General features: G+C 43.4%; 1 protein-coding gene across 3 annotated transcripts in view; it reads left to right on the forward strand.

Annotated features, from left to right (window-relative positions):
* The first annotated feature begins 556 nt into the window (after window positions 1-556).
* The window catches only part of TRMT11 (tRNA methyltransferase 11), a 63,631-nt gene continuing 36,312 nt past the window's right edge, over window positions 557-27,875 (forward strand). Inside the window, exons 1-7 of one of the 3 annotated variants that reach the window (XM_075597259.1) lie at window positions 557-672; window positions 1,229-1,294; window positions 3,641-3,714; window positions 6,265-6,346; window positions 6,611-6,703; window positions 7,216-7,350; window positions 12,660-12,816. In XM_075597259.1, coding sequence (XP_075453374.1) covers window positions 586-672; window positions 1,229-1,294; window positions 3,641-3,714; window positions 6,265-6,346; window positions 6,611-6,703; window positions 7,216-7,350; window positions 12,660-12,816 — 694 coding nt within the window. In that variant the 5' untranslated portion in view covers window positions 557-585. Of the gene's footprint in view, window positions 673-1,228; window positions 1,295-3,640; window positions 3,715-6,264; window positions 6,347-6,610; window positions 6,704-7,215; window positions 7,351-12,659; window positions 12,817-27,875 lie in introns of those variants that run through there. The other 2 variants (XM_075597261.1, XM_075597260.1) reach the window with 2 other exon arrangements.

Here is a 27,875-nt window from a genome sequence, read left to right on the forward strand (position 1 = left end):
CCATAACTTAAAATGTGTATGGTATGTATATATATATATATATATATATATATGTATGTGTATATATATATATATATATATATATATATATATATATATATTATAATAATCTTGGTTACTATACCCTATACATTTTTTTTTGTAGATTGTTCAACTGCATCACTATTTTTTGTTACCCCCCCCACCCCAAAAAAAACCCCATCCACAGGTCAGCCTGCAAAGCCCCACAGCAGGGAGGTTTGGGCTTTCTTGGTTACAAAGATCAAAAAGTTATATCAGTGAAATTCTGATAGAAGTCAGGATTTTCCCATAAAATTGCCATTATTTGCTCTCTCTTTTTGACATCTCTAAACAGCCGACCACGGGGCATGAGCTGGGAAAAATAAATAAATAAATATATATATATATATATCTGCCAGAGAGGGGCAAGACACTTCCAATGTCTAAAGTTACAGTAAAGGAGGGCACCGAACACACTGCTGAGAGGACGTGGTCTGGCACTGTTTGTTCTGTACTGGGGGGGAACGCTCCGATCTATTTCCCCCGGGATAGTAGAACTCCGCCTCTGTGACGTCACAGTGGAACATGGCGCTGTCCTGCTGCTGCAGCAATGCAGCCCTGAAGAGGTACCTGCTGCTCCTGGCACAGGAGAACTGCGAGTTCCGCGGACCGGTGAGGGAGTGGGGACCCGGGGGAGGGGATGGGGCTGATTGATTTGTCACCTTGCTTGTAATGCGATGCGTCCCCCTGCAGTGTCCCCACGTTTAACAGCAGTAGTGTCTCACGTGGGTTATTTGTGATGGTTTCCTTAGTCCAGTTGATTTTTTGGGGTGGCCTTTTTCTCTGGTGAGCGTGAGAAGTTTGAATGGCGGGAAGGGTGCAGTGTGTTTTATTACCGGGGGTATAAGTACAGTCCAACATCTGCCTGCTGTGGAGCTTTCAACGCTGGGCTGCTAATAAATAATACACGCTTTGGCCCAGATGGTTTATATGTTTTTTATTGTTTGATCCTTTTGGCTTTAATACAGAAAAAAGGGGAAATATTTTTTCGTTCTTTTTTTTAATTTTTTTTACTTTATTTATTTCACTGGCTTATAATGATGCTATTAGAAAAATGTGAAATCTATTAAGTAGGTTTTAATGTAAAATGTCAAATATGACGTATTGACATTGAAATGAATAATAAAAAAAGTTTAAGAAAAAGGTTCCAATGTTCTTGTCTTCCCAGGAAATAAAGTCCCTGCTCTCTCTCTTTGGTGGGCATTTCACTAAACATCAAGATGTGCATGAAAAGGTAAGGGGGGACGCAAAGGCAATTATGCACATCAATGTACTTCTGTCTTTATTAATGTCAGGAATGAGGGCAGTCATATTTACTAGTGTCACATGTAAGATTTCATTCATTTTCAGAGGATAAGCCAAACAAGTTAACTTTCTCTCGTAACATTAGACTATTTAATAGTCAAATATACATATGATGGATAGGATATGAGTCAGACTAATTATCGCTTTCAGGTAATCTGAAGGAGTATAACCAGGTTTAATTGCAATAAAAAATATTGCATCTTTTGCATCACATACTGTACAGGCATACCCCGCATTAACATACGCAATGGGACCGGAGCATGTATGTAAAGCGAAAATGTACTTAGAGTGAAGCAGTCCCTTTTTCCCACTTATTGATGCATGTACTGTACTGCAATCGTCATATACGTGCACAACTGATGTAAATAACGCATCTGTAACAGGCTCTATAGTCTCCCCGCTTGTGCACAGCTTCGGTACAGGTAGGGAGTCGGTATTGCTGTTCAGGACGTGCTGACAGGCGCATGCGTGAGCTGCCGTTTGCCTATTGGGCGATATGTACTTACTCGCGAGTGTACTTAAAGTGAGTGTCCTTAAACCGGGGTATGCCTGTATGCAGTATTCCATGCCCATTAAAGTCCAAGCTGCATTATTTTTCTCCTTTTAATATGTGCATCAATACAATCCACACAAGTAATTATCTAAGTTGCCGATCGATTCGTTCTCCTGTGATCGATCGGCGAAGATTCGGCTCGGGGGTTCATTAAATGGCTGTCAGTGCAGGAGAAGCGGACGAAAGATGCAAAGTTCTGTGGGGAAGATCATGTGACCAGTCAGTTACTAGATACAATTGGTGCACTGCTAGAGAGAGGGCAGGGCTCAAAAAAAGGTTGTTCCACAGCCTGTTTCTGAAGAGGAAATGGATGTGACTTTGTAAATGGTTGCTATAGAAACAAAAAAGCATGGTTACATTATAATACATAAAAAATGTAATTCGTAATTGTTTTTTAAAAAAATGCTACAAATATTTTCTCATAGTACAGAACTGATTTATTAAAAAAAAAATCACATGTAGGAAGATATTGCATATTCGGCGGCTTTAAAGGGTGGTTGTCACTGCACTATCAGGATATTACTAAATGTCATTATCATACCGTACTCGCAAGAAATAAATCTAGTGCCAGCAATTTGAGATGACCAAAAGGTCTAAGAATTATGGGTCAATGAAAACTAATTGAGTGTGCGCTAACGACTAATAGGTTCCTGGTCAAGATCAGTCAATATACAAATACACTGAAGTCCAGCACCCCAAAAACAACTGAAGTAAAGGAGATCAAATCATAGTCCATTTAATTACTTGAAAATCATAACGGCATCCAATGTTTTGGTGCACACAAGCACCTTCATCAGGGCTATTATCATACTGTTCTGTAATATATATTTCAAATATGTCCCATATTTACTAACAGTGCTCTGCCAAAATACAACTTTTGGAACTTGAAGACATGTATGTATCTAGGTATAGCTTCATTTATGTAGCACCATTAATGTACGTAGAGCTTCACAGCGGTAATACAGTACATGTGACATAATAATATAACACATAATGGGATGAAGTGCGTCAGACATAAAAGGAACATTAGAAAAAGGAGCCCCTGCCCCAAACGGCTTACAATCAAATTGGTAAGTAGGAAAAATGTACAGAGACAGTAGAAAGGTGTTTTGGTAAGTGTGTCTGCAAGGGGCCAAGGTCGATGTATGTGGTGTACAATATCAGCCACGGAGCTACTTATATGCTATGCTAAAGAGATGTTTAATATGGGTTTTAAAGGTGGAGAGAGAGGGTGCTAGTCGGATATTGAGGGGAAGGAAATTCCAGAGGTGTGGGGCAGTCAGTGAGAGGTTTTAGGCAGGAGAGGGCTTTAGATACAAAAGGGATATCCACCGCGTAGTTAATGTCTTTTTCTGCTTTGTATCTGCTTAGGCTACGCTTATAGTGCCGGCGACGACGTCATGCTACCGTCGCTGGAAAAATCAAATTGAGATGTCTTCCAGCGATCGCGACCAAGCCGTCGCGCTTAGTATAAGCTCACGCGACGGCAACAATGCATTTGTTTTGACGCGACGTCGCTACCGCGGGTTCCGGCACTATAAGCGCAGCCTAAGAAGCAAGCCTTAGTGCAACCAACGCCATATGTATATAGCATGTATTCTTGGAGTATCCTCCTGTGTTCAACAGCAGCTGTTTTTTTTTTTATTTTTTAAGTTGTGTAGCATTAACACATTATCTTGGCACTTTGCTGTTCCTTATATCTTTGTCTTGTCTTTGTTTCAGTCTCCTTTCTGGATTCTTAACATCTCCTCGGAAGAAATGGCAAGAGAGCTCATGAAGCGAACTGTGTGTGCAAAGTAAGGCTGGGGAAATGGCCAGATCCCAATGCACAGGCCTGTCTTGGTGTCGCTTTATATGCCCCAGAACTGTATATTATTAAAACTACAGCCTTTAAAAGGTCCCCAGTAGCTTTGTATACAATATGGGCATATTTAATACAAAATGCAAGACAACGTCACATAAACCTGCTTTTTGGAGCAACAATTTTAGTTGGTTCATTTCCCTTTACTGTCTGCATGCTTCATTGTGAAACCCTCCAGATATTCTCAGTATTTAAGGGAAAGCCGTCATGAATAACATCATTTTGGAGATCATTAAACCGTCAGTTTTGAAATGTCTCAGGATTTAATTACAACTTCGTACTGATACTGTGCGATTTGTATTAATTGAAGCCTTTCTATGTGTCCGGATAACGGGATCCAGGGCTTCACTTCTAAAAACATTTAGTGTAATAACCAACAAATATTGTAATATTCAATTGTTAACATGGCCTTTTTTGTATTTTTATTTATCCATAAAACTTGTTCTTCTAACTAAGGTTAGGAGAATTGACAGCACACTGTTCATTCCTGTATTGTTATTTATTTGAAGGCCACGGAAGACGAGGTTGCCCCCTGATCTACATATGTCACTACCATTAAGAGCTGACTTGTTACCGACCCTTAGGAAAGGGAATTTGCAGCATTAACCTTTCCTCTTGGATATGTACATTCACTGCAGTCGCAAAAGTGAGCGCTTCGTATGTTTAATGAATGGATACAAATTGAAAGGTGCACGTTGATGCATATGCAGAACATGTTCAGTATTGATCCAGTATGATGTCACTGGAGTCAGGAAACACGACTGGCAAAAATAGTTGTGGGGTTTTTGGTTCACTTCCTCCAAATCAATATAAATCTCATTATCGCACCTAATGTACCATCAACCCCTTCAGTGCTGGAGTGTCCTGCCACCCACATGGTAACAGCCCCTCCGACACAGGGTTTAGGTGATCACTTCCTGTTAAGTTTTTCGTCGGGGCTCCTGTAGCAAACGCTAGCTAGAAAATGAGCATGACCCCACGTACAGTGTATGTCATAAGGTCCCCCCCTCCCCCCACCAGATGCCCCTTTAGGCGTACGCATTGCACTTGGTACACTAGAACAGGGGTGTGCAAACTTTTCCCCGTGCGCACCCCTGCTTGCTCTCCTCTGCGCCTTGCGCCCCCCCCCCCCTGCTCAGCCCTGGCGTCAAATGACGTACGGGTCATTTGACACTGAGTTACCATGACGATGCACCGCGGGAAGGTAAGTGTGTTATAAAGGCCTTGTGCGATCCCCCAGCACTTTTAATTTTAATGCCTGGGGGGAGAGCGCGGGACCTCTATAACTGCTGCACCCCCCAGGAAATCTGGCGCCCCCCAGTTTGCGCACGCCTGGGCTAGAAGATTGAAAAAAAAAAAAATGAACTTCATGGGCGAAAGTCACTGTCACGGGAGAGCAGGACAATTTACACCAGGGATAAGTACACTAGGCAGAACTGCAGAGTTGAACAAAAAGTGATTTTATTGGAAATAGTTTCCACAAACTTCCAGTACATAAAACACGCATACAAACTCACCCAACTGGGGGAACAACCTAAAGTCTTAGGTGTGGGGACCTCCGTCAGAAAGCTTGCTGCGATACGCGTTCCCAACTTGCGCCGCTGTCCTTTGTAGTATTGGCAGCACTGCCTTGCTCACCACTGGCTAGCCGTTTTAAATTTCCATCTGTTGCATTAGTCCAAACAGATTTGGCCAACACTGCACACACAGACCACAGCAACACTGGATGCTCCAGACCCCTGCAATGGGTCTCCTCCAATCTCTTCTGCTGACTCCCTGTCAGCTCTTCCTGTACAGGGGCTCTGCCAGTCCCTTATCAGCACAAAGCCTTCACCATGATTGTCCAGAATGATTCTCTTTTGAGGCTGGAGAGAAGGCTTTTTTATACCCCTGTCCCAATCCGGGAGATGCCAGCTAGTCTGTGTAGGAACAATATTTCTGGTCTTTGCACAGGGCCCTAGCCCCAGTTGATGAGATTACTGGGGTTGAAGGTGGGCCAGGACAATGCTGATACAATCCCCTTCCACAGGCAAACCATACAGATATAGGCCCAGGGCTTTCAGCTTTCTTGCAGAGCAAGTCCACTCGGCTGGTGGTCGACTTCTCCCTGGGTCCTCAACAATGGGCCTAATCCCATCACATTGTCTACAATACAAAACTCTGATGTGATTACAGTTTATTTTGCAAGAGTGCGTTAACCCTTACAGGTCCCCAGTCTTGAATCGAACTGTACATCAGTGTATTGCATTCTTTAAGGTGAACATAAATAGCACTGGTACAATAAACTGTACATACATAACTACATCATGTCATTGACGGGTAGGGGTAATGGCGGGCTTAATCTTTATTTAAAAGCGGCCAAATCTACCCCTACCGTCACAGTGACTTTCTTTGAACCTCAGTCGCGTTGAACCAATGTTACCTGTTGAACTTAGACCAAATATTCCTGGCTGCCTTTTAAAAATAAATAATATATATTTTTTAGATCTATTTTCGAGTTGTGGGGTTTTGGGAAATCCACAGAAGAGCTGCTCCAATCTCTCCAGAGCCATTCTTTGGAGAAGATGGTAAGAATACATTAGATCAGGGGTGGCCAACTCCAGTCCTCAAAGGCCACCAACAGGTCAGGTTTTCAGGATACCCTACTTCAGCACAGGTGGCTCAATCAGTGGTTGTCAACGGACTGTGCTGAGGCAGGGATATCCTGTATCCTGACCTGTTGATGGCCCTTGAGGACTGGAGTTGGCCACCCCTGCCTTAGATGTTGCATCTCAACGCTGCATTTGTCACCTGCAAAATTCGTATCCATTTGTCTTCTACTTTTCTTTCAGGTGCCCTATCTTCAGCCTAACTCCACGTACAAAATAAATATCCATACTTTTAATAAAACCTTGACACAGAAAGAGAAAATCAAAAGGATAGATGTAAGTACGCCTTTCTTGTAATTTGGGCATTCTCTGCAAATAGAGAACCGGGTTGGATTCTACCTTATTCTGTTTGCTGTGAGAATTCTCAGACTGCTTTGGCTGCATAACACAATTGCCATGTGTGTCAAATTTAGGTCTTCCTTGTAATTTTGTGGTGAAATATTTGCCGTCAAATCAGTCTGACTTTGTTCCTGACATATTGAGCAAACTTTATTTATTTTTAGAGCAGAGCACGTACAGTATTTATTAACCGCTTGTCTGAAAATATGGGATAGATGTCCAAATCACGGCAGTAATAAAAGCTTGTATTTTTTTTTATCTTGGCAGGACAGATTGCATTGTTGTAAAGTATTCTTTTGGATTCTGCAAGACGTAAATAGATCCTTTCCCACTCATTGCTAGTCAAAGTAATATTTTAGCCCAGTGGAAAGGTAATTTAGACTTTGCTTGTGATAAACCGTTGACAGCTGTAGATATACTTGTTAGATTGTGTCCTCTTTTGAATACAGGATTTGGAGTTTCTGCCCTTCAAAGGGAAAGTGAATTTGCAGAACGCTCAGCATATATTCTACATCCTTGAAGATTATGGACCAGACCCCAATAATCCCCCTGAAGCGCCTCTTCAAATCTACTTTGGCCGGTGGGTAAGTACTACAATGTTTTTTTTGTTGTTATTTTTAACAATGTTTCATAAAATATATTTTTTACACCAATGTCCTTCAAACTCAAGGTTCATTTTTAAGTAATCACTATTGATGGCTTTTTTGATGAGGTTTGGAGGAAAAAAAGCCATCAAGTTTTGAGTAACCAGTCTGGTGATGCCTCACCTAAGCTCAACCCTTACAGGACTTCTTCATCATATAGCGGACAGGATATGAGAGGGGCACTTGCAGCCAGTGTGATTCAGAATGAACTGCTAGTTATCACATTGCTGTGGCACACATAGACATTTGCAATGCTACAGTACCTACTTGGACACTTAAGGGGCGGATTTTAATATACCCTGAAGTAGCCAATCGTACAGCGGTTGGCCAAAAACTGCCATTGACTTGAATGGTGGAGCGATCAACCACTTTGGACAATATTGCATCAGCCCCTTAGTGCGTGTTGCAGTAGTTGTTACAGCTACTTGAAGCAGGTGTACTGCATTAGTTATTTGTAAGTAGTCCTAGGAGAAGTTAGAGAACATACCAGCATGCCTCTGCCTATGTATCCTTTTATATTGTCATTCTGAAAATCAATGTCCAATATTATAAAACGGTGGTAATATCTTTTGTACTCAAATTATTAAACAAAGAATGGCTTCTTGAGAGCATGAAGTTAAAATGTACAGCACACTACAGCACACCTTTTAAAAACCAAAATAAATTCAAGCTTTCTTTTACTTAACCGTGGGAAGTTTATATGGATTGTCAATTGCATGTATGTCTGTTTTGGTATTCTAAACTCAAAATAGAAAAGAGGATACAGAAAACTAATATTACCCCCATTCAGAGGCGTAACTAGGTGTTTTTGCTCCCGGGGCAAGTTCCACCAACTGCGCTCCCCGTCGCAGAACATTGACGAAGCACACTGACAAAGCATACACACATACAGCATAATGACACGTACTGAAGCACATAAAGCCCACTGACATACTAATTAAAGCACACTGAAACACACACCGTATACCTTCACACAGCCTCTCCCCCTCCCCCTCCCCCCTTCCTGACGTCCTGGAGAGCAGGGGTGGGCAGAGTCCTGCAGGTCTCCGCCTCACTCCTGCCCCAAGCCTCTGTCGCCCTCTTTCTGCTCCTTCCCCTCCCACCTACTGACCTGCGCTTCACTAATACACCTGTAACTCAGCGCTGCAGCCGGTCACAGCGCCTGATCCTGCTTTGTTGTCACGCTGTGACTGGGTGCAGCACTGACCGGTTACGTTAGGGGTGCGTAAATTGGGGGGGTGTGGTGCTTACAGTGGCCCCGCGTTCTTCTCCACAACATTTAAATGAAATGCCCGGGGACCGCGCAAGGCCTCTGTAACTACCTCTTACCTGCTCTCAGACGGCTTCTGGCAACGCCACATCACGTTGCTATTTGGGTCAAATAGCAACGCAACGTCAAATGACGCAACCAATGCCGGAGAGAAGGTAAGGGGGGGGGGTGCAAAGGAAAAAGTTTGCGTACTCCTGGATTACGTCACCATTGTAACACAGATGTCGGCTGATTTTTGCGCCCTATCTGCGCCCGAACAGCCGCCCTGATCGCGCCCCCCCTCTAGTTCTACCTCTGCCCCCATTGATGCATTAAGACTGTTAGCACAATACACAACATTACCTTCTACATCCATTGGTACTGAATGCATTAAAATAGCTCATATTTTGTTCAGGTACCTAGAGGTATCCAAGTTCCTTAGTTTTTGGTTTTGTACATGTAACCCCTCTATTTCCACAGACTATATGTGCTATGGTGAGGCCCGAGTCCTTCCTCTATATCAGTGTTTCCCAACTCCAGTCCTCAGGGAACCACAACAGGGCAGGTCTTAAGGATATCCCTGCTCCAGCACAGGTGGGTCAGTCAAAATGACTGCCGCTGATTGACCCACCTGTGATGGAGCAGGGATATCCTTTAAACCTGACCTGTTGGGGTTCCCTGAGGACTGGAGTTGGGAAACATTGCTCTATTAGTACACCAGAATTGAACCCCTTGAATAAAACCAGACGAGACTTGTGTATGTATATTACTGGTGCTTTGTAGCGCAACCTCAACCCGACGGCCCTCACTCTTCAATAAACCTCTCTTCACTTAACACAATATATATTTATACGTTGCACAGTAAATAATGACGGTGCACTGTTGTCCCCTTTCACCATACAATGTGGTTTTCTTCTTATCCAATCCCATATCTCCTGTCGTTGTCGGGCAAATCAGGGACAGTGTCTTATTCCTTATCTCACCATGTGATAGGTGGAACAGATTAGTTCTGTATTGTTCATAGTATACACCAGCGTTTCCCAATGAAATGTAGTCACGGAACCCTTTTATATTTTGTACAACAGTACGTAATCCCTTAAATATTTTTGGGGGCGTAGCTTCAGCACATACATTTTTTGCCTGCGGCGCTTTTTTTTTTCTTGGTACTAGTTCAAATACCTTAATAATAAACCAAACTATACCATGCCTGCTTTTTTTTTTTTTTTTTTTTTCTTCAAATATTTTTATTAGACAATTAGACATTAAAGCAGGTACAGCAAGTAGTGTTGCCTAACATTTTTGAAACATCACTGTTTTTTTGGGGGAAACAGATTGACAACCTGAGTTGTCAAAGAAAAGGGGGAGCGCCTTCAGAGAGGGAAGGCAGAGGGGGGGGGGTTGAGGAAGGGGGGGATAGGAGGGTGGGTGTCCCATCTGGCTGTTGGGAGTTTTCTGCCAGGGGCAGTTTTTAGTCCCCTATGGGGAAGGGGTGGACCTCCGTCTCGTTGGAGCTGATTGTCGCTCTCTATTGAGGAGAATCCAAGGTTCCCAGATATCCTCAAAGGCGGGGAGTTTTTGTCTCACGGTGGCGGTAAGCCTTTCCATGATCATCACATCACGACTCTTTTTTTGATTGTGCTCAGTGCTGGCGTGGTTGTTTTCCTCCAGGAGGCCGCAATACAGCATCTTGCCGCGGTGAGAATGAAGGATATTAATTTCCTGGTTGGTCGGACAATGTCGGTCATTGGTGCGGCCAACAGGTAGGTCAGTGGTTCAATAGGTATTTCTAGGTCGGTGACCTCTTTTATCAAAATTTGGACCTTGGCCCAGTACTTCACAATTTCTGGACAGGACCACCAGATGTGGACCATGTCCCCTCTATTACCACAGCCTCTCCAGCATAGGTCTGATGCCAAAGGGTAGATCTGGTTTAATCGTGCTGGGGTAAGATACCAGCCAAACATGATTTTATAAATGTTTTCCTTTATTGTAGTACATAGGGAAGTTTCTGAGGCTGCCTGCTAGATTTCTTCCCAAGTCTCTCTTTCTATATTTATACTCAGGTCTGCTGCCCATCCGAGCATGGGCTCATGCTGTGTGGGGGTCGTTGAGTGCTATAGTGCACTATATATTTCCGAGATTAGACCTTTCTGGTGAGTCTTAACCTCGCAGAGATGTTCAAACTTAGTGAGAGTGGGGTATTCTGGGACCATGCCTGCTTTTTGATAACTCACTTATGCATAGATCCCCAAAGAAAGCCAATGCAAATACAAACCTAAATAAAATGTATTCAAGCGTAGAATTGCATATCAATGGAGCAACACCTAATAACTCCCCCAGTATCTTGTCTAATGAATCCTACCTAAAGTTACCCCTCTTGACATGCAACAAAAAGCATCCCTATAACAAAGATCACTAATATCCTGGTTACCTACTGGGTAGGCAAATTCACAACTACCATGGAATCCTCCACTTTTCTTGAAAATTGATGTCTGGGTGCGGCTGGCCACCCACCCCCCAACCAGGCACTAGGTAACTGGGGTGGAACCTGCACCTGTGGCTGCTAACCAACTCCATTAAAGAGACTGCAAAATCTCCTTCTTGGTTGTAATCCCTGTTCACCCCACATAAAGCATTAATAATCCTCAACTTGCCCATAGGCTCAGTATGGGGTCACAGCAGTTCTTGTTTCGAAGCAGGGGCTGCTGAATTGCTTACCAAAATGAGGGAGGGTACCGGCTCTTCCGACCGTCACTCTGACAACTGTGCGCTGCTGAGGGATTCGGAGAAACCCAGAGGTGACTCCTGGCGACATCTCCTGTATCTGTGTGCACTGATGAAGCTCCTGTGTGCCTTGTGGTGCACCGCAATCCGGTGCTTACAGCCCTCCTCCTTTTAGCTGGTGGAGACCCACCACAATCTGTATTGGCTCGTATTATGTGTGCGTACAGCATGTGTAACCACGTTGCAACTACTACATTTACTGACACAGGACTGAGGGCGGTTTCCCACCATGTGAAATACATGCGTAACCAATCACAGCCGTTTGCGTGTCATTTCCTAGTATTTAGGTACGTAGGTGCGGTACAGTTGATGTAATATGCAGGTTCTGAATTACAAAGGCAATTTAGTACACAAGCTGTGCAGTAAAAGCAACCTGACCCAAATTTTGTCTCGTCCGCCAGAATTCTTTCGCAGAACCCTTAATTTTACCGTATGGAACCCCAGGATTCCACGTAACCCCATTTGGGAAACGCTCGTATACATATATGTTTGTAACAGGGGTTACATTTACTTGTGATTCAGGTAAAATACTGAAGGGAAGTATGAATACTTCTTGCTCCAAGGTTTTGGCTGAATTGGAAGTTTAGGAAACCCTACTGTATGTGTTTGTCTAGATGTCCAGTGGAATTCATCTAACCACAGTCTGGTCAAGTAGCCATTTTCATTGATCCAGTAAATGACTTATTTTCTATGTTCCTTTATAGGGCTGATGATTGATGCATCATTGTATATGACATTTTACAGTCTAAAAATAACATTAAACGTATGCACGTCTACCTTGTTAATGTTGGATGTTTCCTCTCTTTACTGTCCTCCAACACTTTACAATAAGAGTTTTTTGCCATTGTAGCTTCATTATTGTTGCTCACTTGTCACAAGGAATCAAATGGCATTGAGGTGTGGCACGCAATTCAGGTCTACAACTATAAACAATGGATTTCGCCAACAATTTTTGAGGCTGTCGGTTCTATACTGCTCAATATGATGAATAACATCATTGTTACGTAATGCTGCACTACTTTAATTTTTAGGAGCAGTAGAATAAGCAAGATGTTCTGCCTTTTGGTGATGTCTAAAGTTTGTTGATAAATAATCTTTTAGCTTTAAATATCAAGTTTTATTATTACTGTGGGAAGCTGTATTTGATGGGCGCAAGAAAGACGCGTGCCACAAATGAAATGGGAAGCACTGCTTATATAATAACCATTTTATTCAGATTGCAGATGGACAGCGAGAACTCATCAATTCCTACAGCGTTAAAAAGCGGCATTTTATCGGGAACACAAGCATGGATGCTGGCTTATCCTTTATTATGGCAAACCATGCAAGAGTAAAACCCAATGATGTGGTGTTTGATCCCTTTGTTGGAACTGGTAAGTACGAGGAACAATTATTTTCCAAACTATGTAGTTACAAATGATTTGAGGGAGACAAGACTTGTCAAACTGCTTAAAAAAAAAATCAGCACTTTTTAAAATGTATTTGATATTAGAAATCATGCAATAATCATTTAAGTCCTTCACAGTCTTAGGCTGGTTCTATAGTGCGGGCTCGCGGCGGTTATAGATGGCTGAGGTTAGTCAGCCCTTCTATACAAGGGCCGCGCACGCACATGGCAGGGAGTGTGGAGCCGACAGACAGCAGGGAAGACCAGAAAATAAAGATTTCACACCTGCTACCGCCGATATGTTTGGATGGATATATATATATAGTTTGTGTGTGTGTGTGTGTGTGTGTGTGTGTGTGTGTGTGTGTCAGTGTCAGTGTCAGTGTCAATGAGTGCACAAATACATTTTTTTTTATTTCTTCAACTTTTTTTTTCTTTAAAAAATCTTATTTAAGCCATTATTTTATACACATACACACATACACGCACACACAGTAACTGTCGCTCCCGGCAGCACTGAGACTCTATACACACGAAAAGCATGCGGCACATGCACGGCCGCACACAGTATGGAACGGCCTTGGGGATAATCTGCAACAGAACAAGACAGCCCGGTTTGCAGGATCTATGATCTACAAACTCCTTTGTCCTAGGATGGATTGCCACAGCTGGTAGGATCCGCAAGCCTCCCGAAGAAATGTGCGGCTGGTAAAAAAAAGCTGCACTAGTCGTGGCTGCCCTGTCACGTGACCAGGGGAGCATGTAGGACTGGCGTACCGTTGGCGGCAGATTTTACCGGTAGCTTGATTATCTACTTTGCCTACAATACAGTTCTACGCCTTTCCATTTGAGATGCTTCTAATGCTTTAATGAGTGTAACAAGGAAGACTTAACCCCTGCACTCCAGACTGAGTGCCTTGAGGCTTTTTTCGGTCTCTTGTCCAGGTCCTGATGAAACTTTAGAATGCCCTATAACCTGTCCGATATTGTCTGTGTGACCACTTATTTGGAACCCTCTCTGATCCTGTGTGGGGCCCCGGTTCGAGCCTAGGAATAAAGGCAAAAGCGACTGGTTACTTTAAGAAAGCAATTGCAACCTTCAGGCAAGCCACAGTGGAAGGGCGGGATGGGCCACTGTTGGGTGGCAAACCTTTTCCTTGGAATAAATAATAGATTCCTGAAAACTGTTATTTTTTTTTTTTCTTTGGGAGGTTTGTTACCTACAAACAGTTGGTGGGAGAATATCCCTCACCTGGTGGTTGCCCAAGCAAATTGGACTCTTTGTAATTCAGAAGGTCTGAATAATGCTTTTTGAAAGTGCGAGTAGAGACCCAGTGAGCCGCTCGCAGAATAATTGGTAAGGACACCCCGTGCTGCTGCACCCAATCTAATAGAATGCATCACAGGGTGGATCCAACCTCCAGTGGCGTTAATTTTTGCTGCTCTAAAGGGTTTTCGGAACATTTATCAGCAACTGGGTAGTGTCCAAGAGTGGAGGTTCTGCCTCGGCTTGTATGCACATCACTTTATCTTGACAAAGGTCAGTGTATTTTTTTTATAAAGACCTCTGGAGTGCCAGTTCCTTCTTGTTTTAAGAGGATGTGTCCTAGGTAGGCTGATAGGTACTCGACAATGCAGAGGGAAAGGTCTTTTGTGTTTCTAACAAAGTCTAATCCTACTCGGGATTTGTCCATGATACCTGTTCTTGTTCTCCCCTTATATATAATGTGGAATTCCGCTGGAGCCTGTACTAACCAGGGAGGGCTCAACCTCTCTACCTGTGAAGGCAAGAGGGATGGGATGACTTTATAGATGAGGCGAAGGACCAACAGGGTATATTTGGGCATAATAGGTCTTGACAATGTCGCACCTCGGAGTGGGCAGAGGTAAAGTTCTTGGGAGTGTGCTGTACTAGGGTGCCTACGGTCGTGCCGTATGACCTGAGCGTGGAAGTCGCCAAACCCTCTTGAAACTTGTGTGCTAGAAAATCTAAAACCGCCTCAACGGTAAGCTCTAACTCGGTCTTTGGTTTATTGGGGTTATGCCAAGATCTGAACTCCTAAATGATCCGATATATTTTTTTCTATTACGATGTCTTGCTGGAGGTAATGCATTTTTGAGCAATTATCAAAGGGACTGTTCTGCTAAACTTCCAATCATGCCACCATCCGAGTGGACTGAGAGAGCTCCAGTAGGAGATCCTCCGTTCCCTGTAAGCAATTTAGGGTGACCCCTAATTTGACAGTCGGGCCTTTTGGTGATAAGGCGAATCAAAGGAAACCGTGGCTTGGAAGCCATACTGGGTATAACAGAACCAAGGCTTTTACCTGGTTTGTACTGAACCACCCTGGAAGAAGGGATGGGGAGGAAAGGAAGTTTCATGTATATTCATGGGAACGCTAATGCGTCTAATTTCCAAGTCCACTTTGTCCAGACTCCTGATAAATATCCTGGGGTTTGTGCAGAGGAAACAGGTCCACGTCCAGTTCCCTGAATATCTCCTTTGCCAGGAGAAACCAGTCCCTCTTGAGAAAAAATATGCTGAGAATTAACATCTGACGAGAGTGTGCATTTGCTTTCGTGTTTGTTTTTCCCAGAGCAAACGTTGCTGAGAGAGAGAGGGAGATTTGTTTGGCAAAAGCCCAAGACCACTTTTCCAGAGCCTCGCTGCAGAGGGCTCTGGAGCGAGTACCTCCCATCTTGTTGAAGTAGGGTACTGCTGTTTTGTTATTTCTTTAAATCAATGCCTTTATTTTGTGATATTACTGAAGGGCTAATTTGGCTGCTGCTCTGAGTTCTAATAGATTTTGTGACTGTGGGATTCCGCCTTGGACCAAATCCCGCACGTAGCCCATTTTTGAGACAACCACCTGAACCAGAAAGAGACGTGTCCTGACGATATTTGGAAGTAATTCCCCTCCCTCCATATCCACTTCTGGAACAAGAGACCATCAAAGAAGTTCTGTCCTTGAGAACTGGTCTAGACAGATTAGGGCTGACCACGCTAACCCTTCGTGTAAGTGCTATGCCTGAAGAAATTTTGTTTGCATAGGAGAGGAGCTTGGTGAAAGCCTGGACTCGGGACTAGGAACTTCCCTAGTAGCACTGTCCTCAGTGGAATTACACTTTTGTGTAGGACCTTTACTGTATATTCCTGTACAGACCAGAACTTGTGGGGAGGGATACTGAGAGGTAACACAAGCATATCTAGCGTAAACCCTAGATATTCAATGGAATGTTATGTCAGGATGGATTTTTCTATGTTTATGGCAAATCCTAAATTCTCGAAATGTAAAAGTCCTCAACTCTCTTTAGAAATGCTCAGTCTTTATTGTTCCGTCATCTTGTTTGAGAGCAGTGATTTGCTTCTTCCCACTCATAAGTCGCGGCTTCATCATCTTCAACACCATATTGCAGTTACATCTTTTTATATATTCAGGTATACGATTGCGGATCGTCTTGCGCTGCTCTGCATGTTCAATTCTTGTTGCCTCTTGGAACTGCTTCTTTTCTTGTAGTTTTATCAGTAATTGCTTTTTCTCATCTGATATTTTCTTATCCTGGTTTTTCTTAGCAATTCCTCCAGGTTTTTTTCTGTGCTTTCAACTACAATCTTCATAAGTTGTTCATCATTTTTCTTGTCCCTGTGCGTTTTGAGAGAGCTAAAGATATGTTTCAGCTTTAAAATCTCTCCTGTTCTTGATGTTGATTTTGTTTTTTGGTTTGTTTGGAATCAGTTTTCTTCTATCTTCGTGTTTAGTAATGTGTAGCGAACCAATTGGTGATCACTACTTGTGTCAAAAAGAACTATGCAGTCTTCAATCACTTTTCTTGTTAGCCAGGATATTTATTTAGTTATAAAATGTTTTACCAGGAAGTAATACATTGAGAGTTACCTCCTCGTTTTCAAGAATGTCCTGGGCACAGAGTTATGACAAATACATGGTTACAAATACATAGTTACATTATGGGAAATAGGTTACACAGTACATTATATACAAGACATTGCATGCACAGTTAAAAATGATATATTATAGGTGTATATAACAGTTACAGACAAGATACTGGTGGTGGCTGTGAGAGTCCCCAGTAGATTGTTCCAGTTTTGGGGTGCACGGTAAGAGAAGGAGGAACGGCCGGATACTTTGAACTGTGGGACCATGAACAGTCTTTTGGAGTCAGATCTCAGATGATAAGTGTTTCATGTGGTAGGGTTGAGGAGCTTGTTCAGATAGGCGGGTAGCTTGCCCAGAAAGTATTTGAAGGCAAGACAGGAAAGTCCATTTAATTATGTATTCTGTGATGTAGAAGGTTTCACATTCTTCAAATTCTGCTCATCTGTCTCCACGATCATTCCAGTTGTGATAACCAAACTTACTAATACTTACTTTTTGCTGTGCACCAATTTTTGCATTCAATATCTCTCCTAATAATCTTGTGGTGACACTTTCCTTTAAGTTGGTTGGTTTCATGGTACAAGTCTTCCACTTCGTTGTCTGTGTGATTTGATGTTGGAGCATACACTTGGAGTCCAGCAGTTATATGTTGCCATATTGAGGTTTTAATTACAGCTTTTGTTTAACCTTCAGAGATTCTTAACACCTTCTGTCTTCATGCTTTGTCCTGAATGCTGTGAAGCACAGGGACCATCTGACCTGATAATGAGGACCATTACTTAGCAATGCTTTCCATATTTGGGCATTAAATCCTGAGTGCACTGAGCTGTGTGACTGAATTGCAGTTTGGTTCAATTGCAGTAGGATTAAGTGTGAAGTTATAACCAGAAGGAAAGTGGTGTACAGTGTGTATTGCTAGTATTGCTGTGTCTTTGAGATTGAACAGTGTACAGTGAGTTAATGTATTGAGAGACAGAGAGTATACACACACACACACACACACACACACACACACACACACACACACACACACCATATTTGGGGAAGATGGGGCACTTTTGTTTTTTTAAACACAGGTTTGTAATGAATCATTGAGCCTGCGTGCACCGAGCTGTGCTACTGAATTGAAGTTTGTTTCAAGTGCAGTTGCATTAAATGTGCAGTTATAACCAGAATGAGTTTACACACACAAGGTGGGTAGATTAGAGAAGTACAGTAAATTGTGTTAGCACTTAATACTCCATAGTTGCAACAATGAGCAGGATTGAGAATGCCACTCAATGCACATCTTGCCACATGTATGTGCACTTGGAGCAGCCGTTCCAAGGAGCATAACGCTTTAGAAAGGCAGAAGCAAATAAGCTAACAATAGCACAGTCTGGTAGCAGTCTTAAGTGCATAGTGGCTAATGCAAAAAGCCTGGCAGATAAAATGAGAGAGCTTGAATTAATCGCTATTAGGTAGCAATATGAAATCATAGGCATTACTTAAACATGGTGGGATGAAACTCATGACTGGACAGTTAATTTAGAGGATGTTCCCTTTTTCAGAAGGATCAAGCTAATAGAAGAGGTGGTGGAGTATGTTGATATACTAAACTGAATTTAAAACGTATTCTAAGGGAAGATGTTTATGAAGGGATTGATGAAAATGTAGAGACTTTGTGGATAGAAATTAGCAGTGGAGGTCCATGTACAAAACAATGTTTTTGTTGGGATTTGCTATAAACCAGCAAATATCTGTGAGATGGAAGAAGCCAAAATACTTGTGGAAAAGGTGGAAAAACTAGGTCATGTTTTAGTGGGGGATTTTAATGCTCCGGACTGAGACTGGAGCAATTAGATTAGTATTTCAACGCAAGGAAACAGGTTTTTGCGGGGTTCTAATTGACAAATACATGACCTAAGTTTTTGAGGAACAAACCATGAGAGGGGAATTACTGGATTTGCTAATATCAAACAATGTAGTAGTGATGACAAATATTCATGTCTCAACATTTGGGAAACGGATCATAACATGGTCAAATTTGAAATACACAATTAAAAACCATATTATTCAGGTCGAACAAAGACTTTACATTTTAGAGAGGAAGATTTTAATTTAAGGAGTAAATTGGGATGTTGTTTTTGCAGGAAAAAATGTGGATGATAAATGGGCAGTCTAAAAACATGGTTAGAAAAGCACACTCATCAGTAGGTTATAAATATAAAAGAAACATTTCTAACCCAATATGGCTAAATAAACAGGTAGGGGAGGAAATGGAAAAGAAGAGGCAGTCGTTCACATTCTTAAAGACAAAGGGGATGGCGGCATTGTGTCAGAATTATAAGGAATGTAACCAAAATTGCAAAAGAACAATCAGATTGTCAAACTTTTTAAACGAAAAAAAGGATTGCAATAGAGCGGAAAATCAATCCTAAAAAGTTCTTGAAGCACCTTTTCATAGCAAAAAGGATATTAGAAAGGAGAATATAGGACCTTTTCAGTGTGAGATGGGCAGACACATTATTGGAGATAAGGAGAAGGCAGAGGTATTAAATACATTACTTGCCTTTGTATTTACCAAGGAGGAGTACATTGCAAAAAAATCAGAACAGGAGGAAGCTACAACCTCTATATTAACAAACAATTTGATAACTGAGGAAGACGTGCAAAGGCACTAAATAAAGCACCTGGCCCGATGTCATGCACCAAAGAGTTCTTAAGGAGTTAATTTCAGTAGTAGCATTATATTTAATAGTCAAGTATGGTACATGTATTACTGCTGCTAAGCACTACAGTATGTACCTGGATGGTGGTATATAAACATAGAAATACATAAAAGGACTCCATTTCCATAAGGCTGCGCTTATAGTGCCTGGCAACGGCGACACGACGTCGCTCCAAAACAATTGCATTGACTCCGTCACAAGCGCTAAGAGTAAGTGCGACAGCGACGGAGCGATGTCGCGACCAAAAATTTTGAAGCCGGGTAAATTGGATTTTTAGAGACAGTCGCCACATGTGACTGTCACTAAACCAATCAGAGAGCGATGCCCGCTTTCTTCGTGACGTCGCTTAAAACTAAAATATAACTTTTGCTGACGGCGACGGGTGACGTCATCGGTCGCGTCGCCGGCACTATAAGCGCGGCCTAAGACTCAGTACCACAAAATTAGTGTAAAGCAGACATGGTGCCTATATTTTAAATGGTGCTAGATCACAACCAGGGAATTCTAGACATGTAAGACTAACATCAATAATGGGGAAGCTACTTGAAGGTTTCGTAAAGGATAATACTGTACTAAGGATAAAACTTTTTTTTTTTTTAAATATATTATTATTTTCTTTGAGGAGGTAAGTAGGAATTTAGAGCAGGGAATGTAGTTTGCAAAGGCTTTTGATTCGATGCCACAAAATAAGTTTGTGTACAAAATAAAGGAAATTGGTCTTGGTAAAAGTATTTGCACATGGGTTGAAAACTGGTTGAAGGATAGCCAACAGAGTGTTGTAATAAATGAAAGTTTATCATGGGGGGGAAAAAGTTGAGTGGAGTACCACAAGGATCGGTACTAGGGCCACTACTTTTTAACAAAAAAATAATTTAGGAAAGGAAAATAAGATCTTATCTTGCATTAAATGAGGTATGGCTGGAAGGGAAGTCAGGGTAACTATGCCACTGTATCAAGCATTAGTAATACCACACCTTGCATATGGAGTACAGTTTGGGGCACCACTCCATAAAAAATACAGTGTGAAACTAGAAAAAGTACAAAGCAGAGCCACCAAATTAATAAAGGGAATGGAAGATCTGACTTGAGGAGATTCTAGCTAAGTTAGATTTGTTTACATTTGAAAAGAGGCGTCTGAGGGGATATAATTGTTTACAAAAATATATATTCAGTGTCAATACAAGGAACTTTTCAAAAGAACTATTAATCCCAAGGATGGTAAAAACGACACAGGATCACCGCTTAAGGTTGGAGAAAAGAGATTTCACCAGCAACAAAGGAAAGGGTTCTTTACAGCAGGGGGGCGCAAACTTTTTTCCCTGCGCCCCCCTGCCGGCTGTCCCCTCACTCCCGCGCCCCCCCCCAACCCCAACTTACCCTCGCTCCGGCGTAATGACGTCACGTTGCCATAGCAACGTGACGTCACATGACCTCGCAGCGTCATTTTGATGCCGCGTTGCCATGGCGACGCCGGGAGGAAGCCGCCGGAGCCACGGTTAAGTATGGTTTACAGAGGCCCTGCAGCTCCCCCGGCACTTAATTTAAGTACCTTCGGGAAGCGCGCGGGGCCTCTGTAAACCCTGCGCCCCCCGTCGGCAGTCACCGCTGCTTTACAGTAAGGGCAGTTAAAATGTGGAGTTAATTACTGGAAACTGTGATGACAGATGCAATAAATATCTTTTAAGAAAAGGTTGGACATCTTTTTAAAAAGGAAAGGTATACAGGGCTATACTAAATAAGTAACATGGGAAGGATGTTGATCCAGGGAGAAATCCGATTGGCAATATTTGGAGTCGAGAAGGAATTCATATTTCCCTTTATGAGACATCATTGGATGATATTTAACTGGGAGTTTTTTTGTTTGCCTTCCTCTGGATAAATATACTGTAATTACAAATATAGGATAAAGTATTGTCATCTAAATTTAATATAGGTTGAACTTGATGGACGTATGTCTTTTTTTCAACCTCATCTATTATCTAACTTTGTAATTTGCTATGCCGGCTTAATCCATATTGACATGTACCTTTTTAACACTTTAACTGGGTAGTGATAGAAGTGTTAACCACTGTTTAAGTTTGCCATATGTTGACAAAAAAATAAATTCTGCAGCATACAAGGGGTTCATAAGGATATGATGTTAATGTTTCAAGCAGAATCGTATGTTTAGGGATACAAAACTGTACAAGAAAATAATCAACCAAAGCACTCAGTTTGCAAGATACAATTACAAATATGTGTAAGATTGGGGTGTTTAATAACAATAATAATAATAATAAAAACTGTTTTTATTATCATTATTATAATAATTAACATTGCAAAGGAATAATTTAACTTCAGTAGCAAATGACGATTCTATTGAAGTCTCTGGGGCTCCTAGCAGGGAATGAATTAAACTTTATCCTCTCCTTGATAAAATCACATCTCAAGGTCTTTTGCCCTTTCAGTAAAGATAAAGCATGCACCTTCATGCGTTCATCATCACAATTTAATATACTTCTTAGCTTTTCAACTTTTATTCCTACAGTATAAGGTGATACCTTTTTTTTATTTGGACAAACAATTGATGTGAGAAGACAAGCGTTTGAGAGTATTCTCTCTTCCTCAGTTCAGCAATCCCGATTTTAAACTTTTCGTCCAAAAGCTGATCTTTGAATAGTTTAATGAAAGGGGTGTTGTAGCTTCCCCAACATGCAAATATTGTCTTGCATATCTGTTACTATTACTTGGTCTGAAAAAAAAAAAAGTAACTCTGCAGGATGATCACAGATAATAACATCTGTGATTAATATTTTGTGACCGTTTTATTTTTGTATCAAATATATAAAATCATGTGTTGTAAACCTCAAAATAACAGTTTGTGCTCTTTGCTTGTAGTATTGCTTTTACAAGTACTAAACATGTGTTGTGTAACATGAACACTATGCAGTGCACAGTTTTTTTTATTTGCTTTTTATTTTGTAGATTTGATGAGTTTTTACAGCATAATTAACAACTAAAGGTTGCGTGTACAATGAGAACATTTAGTAGTTGGTCAGATTTGCCCACTAGAGGGCACTAGTGTATAGTGTATCCCAGGCAGCTTAGAAGTGGAAGGATGTGCTGCAGAATACAAGCTTTGGCATTCATTTATTTACCCTGTGGTCATCTTGCCGCAACCAAATGACGACTGGTGCTTTGCGGCGACTCACCCCGGCTGCCTGAACCTGTCGCCGACGTCCGCTTCGCTGATAAGTGCATAATCTTAAACCTTACACACCTAAAACTGACCCCATGCCCATACCACTAAAATGTACCTTCATAGTAGGCGAGCACGTGACAAAGTGCGTGGTGTTGCGCGCGCCTGCCCCAGAGGCAATCCGTGGCGTATGGCAGGGGGGCGCAATCTTTTTCCCCTGCGCCCCCCTGCTGGCTTTCCCCCTCTCGCGCCCCCCCTCTTACCTCGATACAGACGCCCTGGCGTCATGACGTCACGTTGTCATGGCAACGTGACGTCACTTGCCGTCGCATTGCCATGACGATGCGTGACCAGGAGCGTCTGAATCAAGGTAAGTAAGGTTTACAGAGGCCCTGCAGCTCCCCCGGCATTAATTTAAATGTATACGGGAAGCGGGCGCGGGGCCTCTGTAATCCCCGCAGCGTCCCCCACTTTGCGCACCGCTGGCGTATGGGAGTGGGAGATGTCGGAGGCGTGCCCCGTAACAACATGTTAGCAGTTCGCCCTCATTGGCTGAACGGCTCATGTGATCCAGCCATCGAGCGACAAAATCAAATTATTTTGTCTGCTAGGGAATCTGTCACGCGCTCTGTTGCCTTCCTCATTGAGGTACAGCCCTTTCTTCGCGCCGCGCGCGTACTATGGACGCAGCCTAAAACAGCGGGCAGCAGTGGTTCCAGCGGCAAATCGTCTGAGGCGGAGGGATCCAGTGCGGCTGAACGCGGGGGGTCATTGGTGTCCCATTCTGTTTACCCCACGCCCTTCAAAGGAGCAATTCATGCTTTTTTTAACATAGGATTGGAGACGGGGGTCTGCGTCCTGAGGTACAGACGTCCGGGGTGCCGGTATCTCCGCAAAGTTTAAACATCCCGCGTCACGTGGGCCAGTAGGAAGCCGAACCTGATGATGTCACAGCTCCCTATTGGCCCGCAGGGCACGGGAGCTTTGAAACTCTGCCATTACGTGAGCCCTGGCAGATGAGCGCAGCGGCTACCGGGCACCCCCTGAAATTAACGGGGTTCATCTCCAGAGGCATATCCTATGTTAAAAAAGAAAAAACATTGCAAAAAAATTTGCCTGCGTGGATTGGTTCTTGAAACCGATAGGTCTTACTCATTAGTCTTACATACGTGCACACTGTCCCTAATCTGTTTCACTCTGTTATAATTGTGTTGATTTTTGCCAGTCAATTACATTGGGACATTATAAAAATTAATATACTCTCATTGAGAATATTTGATGGAGCTCAAAAAAATACACGGAAAAATTAGAACCTTATTACCAGTGGCGGATTTCCCATTAGGCCCGGGCCTAAGGCGGCACAAAATTTACTTTTTCCGCGCTCTCGAGTCAATCAGGCCTAATGGGAAGGCACATAGTGGTGGCAGTCTTCTCCTTGCTGCCACTCTCCTCCTTTTCGAATCGCAGCGTCAAAAGACACCGCGTGGAGCACGCACGCGACATAACTGCGGATGCACGTGAGCTAGGGGAGCTCCGTGCACACCACCAACAGAAACCACAATAAACCCCTGATCGCGATCCCGACCAGCTCCGTGTGACTCCACTCCGGCCGGGGGAATCCCCGGGGATGACGTCACGGAAGACTCCGAAGCTGGGGACAACTGATCTCTCCCGCTACAGCCACGGACAGCCGGCAGTAGCGGAGAGAAGAAAACCCAACCGCGCAGCCTCAACAAGAGAAGGTGAAAGACAGACTGAAGGGGACTTTTCTGATTGAAGGGCCACCCTAAGAAACTCAGCAGAAAGAGCTGCAGCAGGGGAAGAGTCAGCGGGAGAGCTGCCTGTGACAGGGATCAGAGTATGGTAGAAGGAGGCGCAGTAATCACCAAACAAGGACCTCCAGAATATGTTAAAAGAAATGCAAACAGGCTTTCAGTCAACGCTGGATAGAGCGGTAAAATAGTTTAAAGCAGAAGTTTCTTTATTGGCGAAAGAAATACGGAGCTTGAAAATAAAATGGACATCTCTTTACAAAATCAGGTAAATACTGAAGACTAGGCCCTGCGTCTCAACGAAGAGATAAGATCTATGAGGGATGGTATAGACGATCTAGAGAACAGGGAGCGAAGGCAGGATTTATGAAACCGCCAGGTCCCTGAGTCGGTCTCCGCAGAAGCCCTCCAGCCATATCTAAAGAGACTGTTCACGTCAATTGATCCCCAGTTACAAGACGGTGACCTCCTGATGGACAGAGCTCACAGAGCCCTAGGACCGAGATTCGATGACCCTAAAAGAAGTAGAGACGCAGTCATAAGACTCCACCAATATGCAACCAAAGAAAGGATTATAAAAGGCTTCAGAAATAGCGGCTCAGTTGAATTTGAAAACGGCTCCATCCAGATTTTTAAAGATCTGTCCAGAATGACAAGAGGAGAGGGCTGCGTCCGGTGACGGCGGTGCTTCAGGAGAAGGGTATTCGTTACCGGTGGGGCTTCCCGTTTCGTCTGGTGATAAACCACAGGAGCAGACAGCTCCGTTATCCCGAGGTATCTGCGTCCTTTCTATCGGCACTGGGTCTGACTCCCGGCGACGGTTCGGGTCAGCACCAAAGACCCAAAAAAGAGAACGCGGATGACGATCAATCGGCTGAGGGCGCGGTTGCTCGGAGATAAAAGAATACAAGACTGACAGTGGTTTTGATGATCTCTCGGCGAGACAGTGGCCATCTTCCTGACTGGCGGCTTGACAACCAACGGCAACCCAGATGAAGAATCCCGGATGTGCAGCTACATTTTGTTTTCTCTTTCCTTTTCTTTACGCTTTCTTCCCAGTCTCCCTCTATATTTTATCCAATTTATTACAGGTTCTGTTCAATACATGGTATGGAGTCAACTGCCTGTATCTCGGAGGCCGGTTTGCTAAAACTGATTGGACGAAACCTTTAAAAACACGGAGTAATAAACCCCGGCAATGGGTGAGGGGGGCCTTGGCCCAAAGACTTAGCAGAGCTGTTTTTTTCCCCCCTCTTCCCTCTTCTCTTGCATGGTTACAGACACAATGGATATTTAGCTTCAATGAGAAACCAAGAGCAATTTACTACTCAGATATTGAACACTTAAAGATAAAATGTGAACTCGATGTTTTATACTCACATTTTTATATTTCTGGTCGGGAAGTCCACCCCTAGAAGAACAGGCATACCCCGCTTTAACGTACGCAATGGGACCGGAGCATGTATGTACTGTAAAGCGAAAATGTACTTAAAGTGAAGCACTACCTTTTTTCCACTTTACAATGTATGTACTGTACTGCAAACATCCTATACGTGCATAACTGATGTAAATAATGCATTTGTAACCAAAATAAATACAGTAGGCTTTACTGAAATAAAATCTTTAATGTCAGCTGATTTTTCTTACTAGTGATGGCAGAAGCAAAATGGATGAACGGAAACTTATGTAAAAATTATGTAGGAAGGATGAAGGAGAGGGCATATCTTCTACTGTACAGTACAGTATTTTTACTGAAAGGGTATGAAGGTGAGGTGCATTTATTTGACTGACTGATATATTTTTGGGACTTTGATTTGTGAAAACAATACAGTACAGTAGTGTTTTACAATTCTGTGGTTCGTTACTCAGGTCCTTGATGAGCTTGGCTTACAGTGATGAAATTCACAGCCTCTATGTGCTGTACATGTAGTTTCCCCGCTTGATCAGAGCTCCAGTACAGGTAGGGAGTCGGTTTAGTTGGTGCTGAAAGGCGCATGCGCGAACTGCCGTTTCCCTATTGTCTGAGGTGAATCATCGTCTATTGGTGAGTCACAATTACGGTGGTCTGTAGGGGCAGCCACAGCGCAATGAATGGGAGCAAGCAAGGAGGTGAGAGGCGCGCACGTGGGACAGTACTGTACAGCAGCTCTCGCTCCTCCCCCTCCCCATTCTCTCTCTTCTTTCCTCTCTCACACACACTCACTCACACTCACCCACACTCTCACTCACCACACTCACTCACCCACACTCTCACACACTCTTTCACTCACACTCACACACTCTTTCACTCACACACTTTCACTTACACACACACACACACACACACACACACACACACACACACACACACACACACACACACACACACACACACACACACACACACACACACACACACACACACACACACACACACACACACACACACTCTCACTCTCACACACACTCTCTCACTCTCACACACACTCTCTCACTCTCACACACACTCTCTCACTCTCACACACACTCTCTCACTCTCACACACACTCTCTCACTCTCACACACACTCTCTCACTCTCACACACACTCTCTCACTCTCACACACACTCTCTCACTCTCACACACACTCTCTCACTCTCACACACACTCTCTCACTCTCACACACACTCTCTCACTCTCACACACTCACTCTCTCACTCTCACACACTCACTCTCTCACTCTCACACACTCACTCTCTCACTCTCACACACTCTCTCTCACTCTCACACACTCACTCTCTCACTCTCACACACTCATTCTCTCACTCATTCTCTCACTCATTCTCTCACTCATTCTCTCACTCATTCTCTCACTCATTCTCTCACTCATTCTCTCACTCATTCTCTCACTCACACTCTCACTCAGTCACACACACACTCTCACACACATACACACACACGAACACACACACAAGCAAATATTGCAGCAGAAGATCTTCTCCTCCCCCCCCCCCCCCCCCCACCGTTGCTTCGTAGCTCCGTAGCTCACATGCAAAGTTTCGCAGCAGGCAAGAGCGAGCTCTGAGGAGGGGGGAGGAGGAGGAGAGCCAGGAGCTGCAGTGCGGGCGGAATCACTGGTTTAGTTGCTGATTTATGGCGCACCCGTTATTCCCGTTCCCCCTGCCCTCCCCTCCCATCTGTCTCCGTTCCCCCTGCACTCCCGCTCCGTTAAGGATAAGAATGAAGGAGATTGCGGGATGGTTGAGGTGCGCACGCCGCCGCCGCCGCATGCGCACGCCGCCCCCTGGTGTACGTATTTGCGAAGCATGCGTACGTACACAGGGGTATGGTGCAATTAAAAATACATGTACGTACTTGTACGTAAAGCGGGTGTACGTAAAACGGGGTACTGCACCGACACACTTTATTCGAGCAAATACCCGGTATGTACCTGGCAGATACCTGGAATGCGCCACTCCTCACCTCTGACAAGCCCCGTTGCATTTGCCTTCCCAGCCTGGGTTCATGCC

The sequence above is a fragment of the Ascaphus truei genome, chromosome 4 (assembly GCF_040206685.1).
Source record: "Ascaphus truei isolate aAscTru1 chromosome 4, aAscTru1.hap1, whole genome shotgun sequence".
Lineage (NCBI taxonomy): Eukaryota > Metazoa > Chordata > Amphibia > Anura > Ascaphidae > Ascaphus > Ascaphus truei.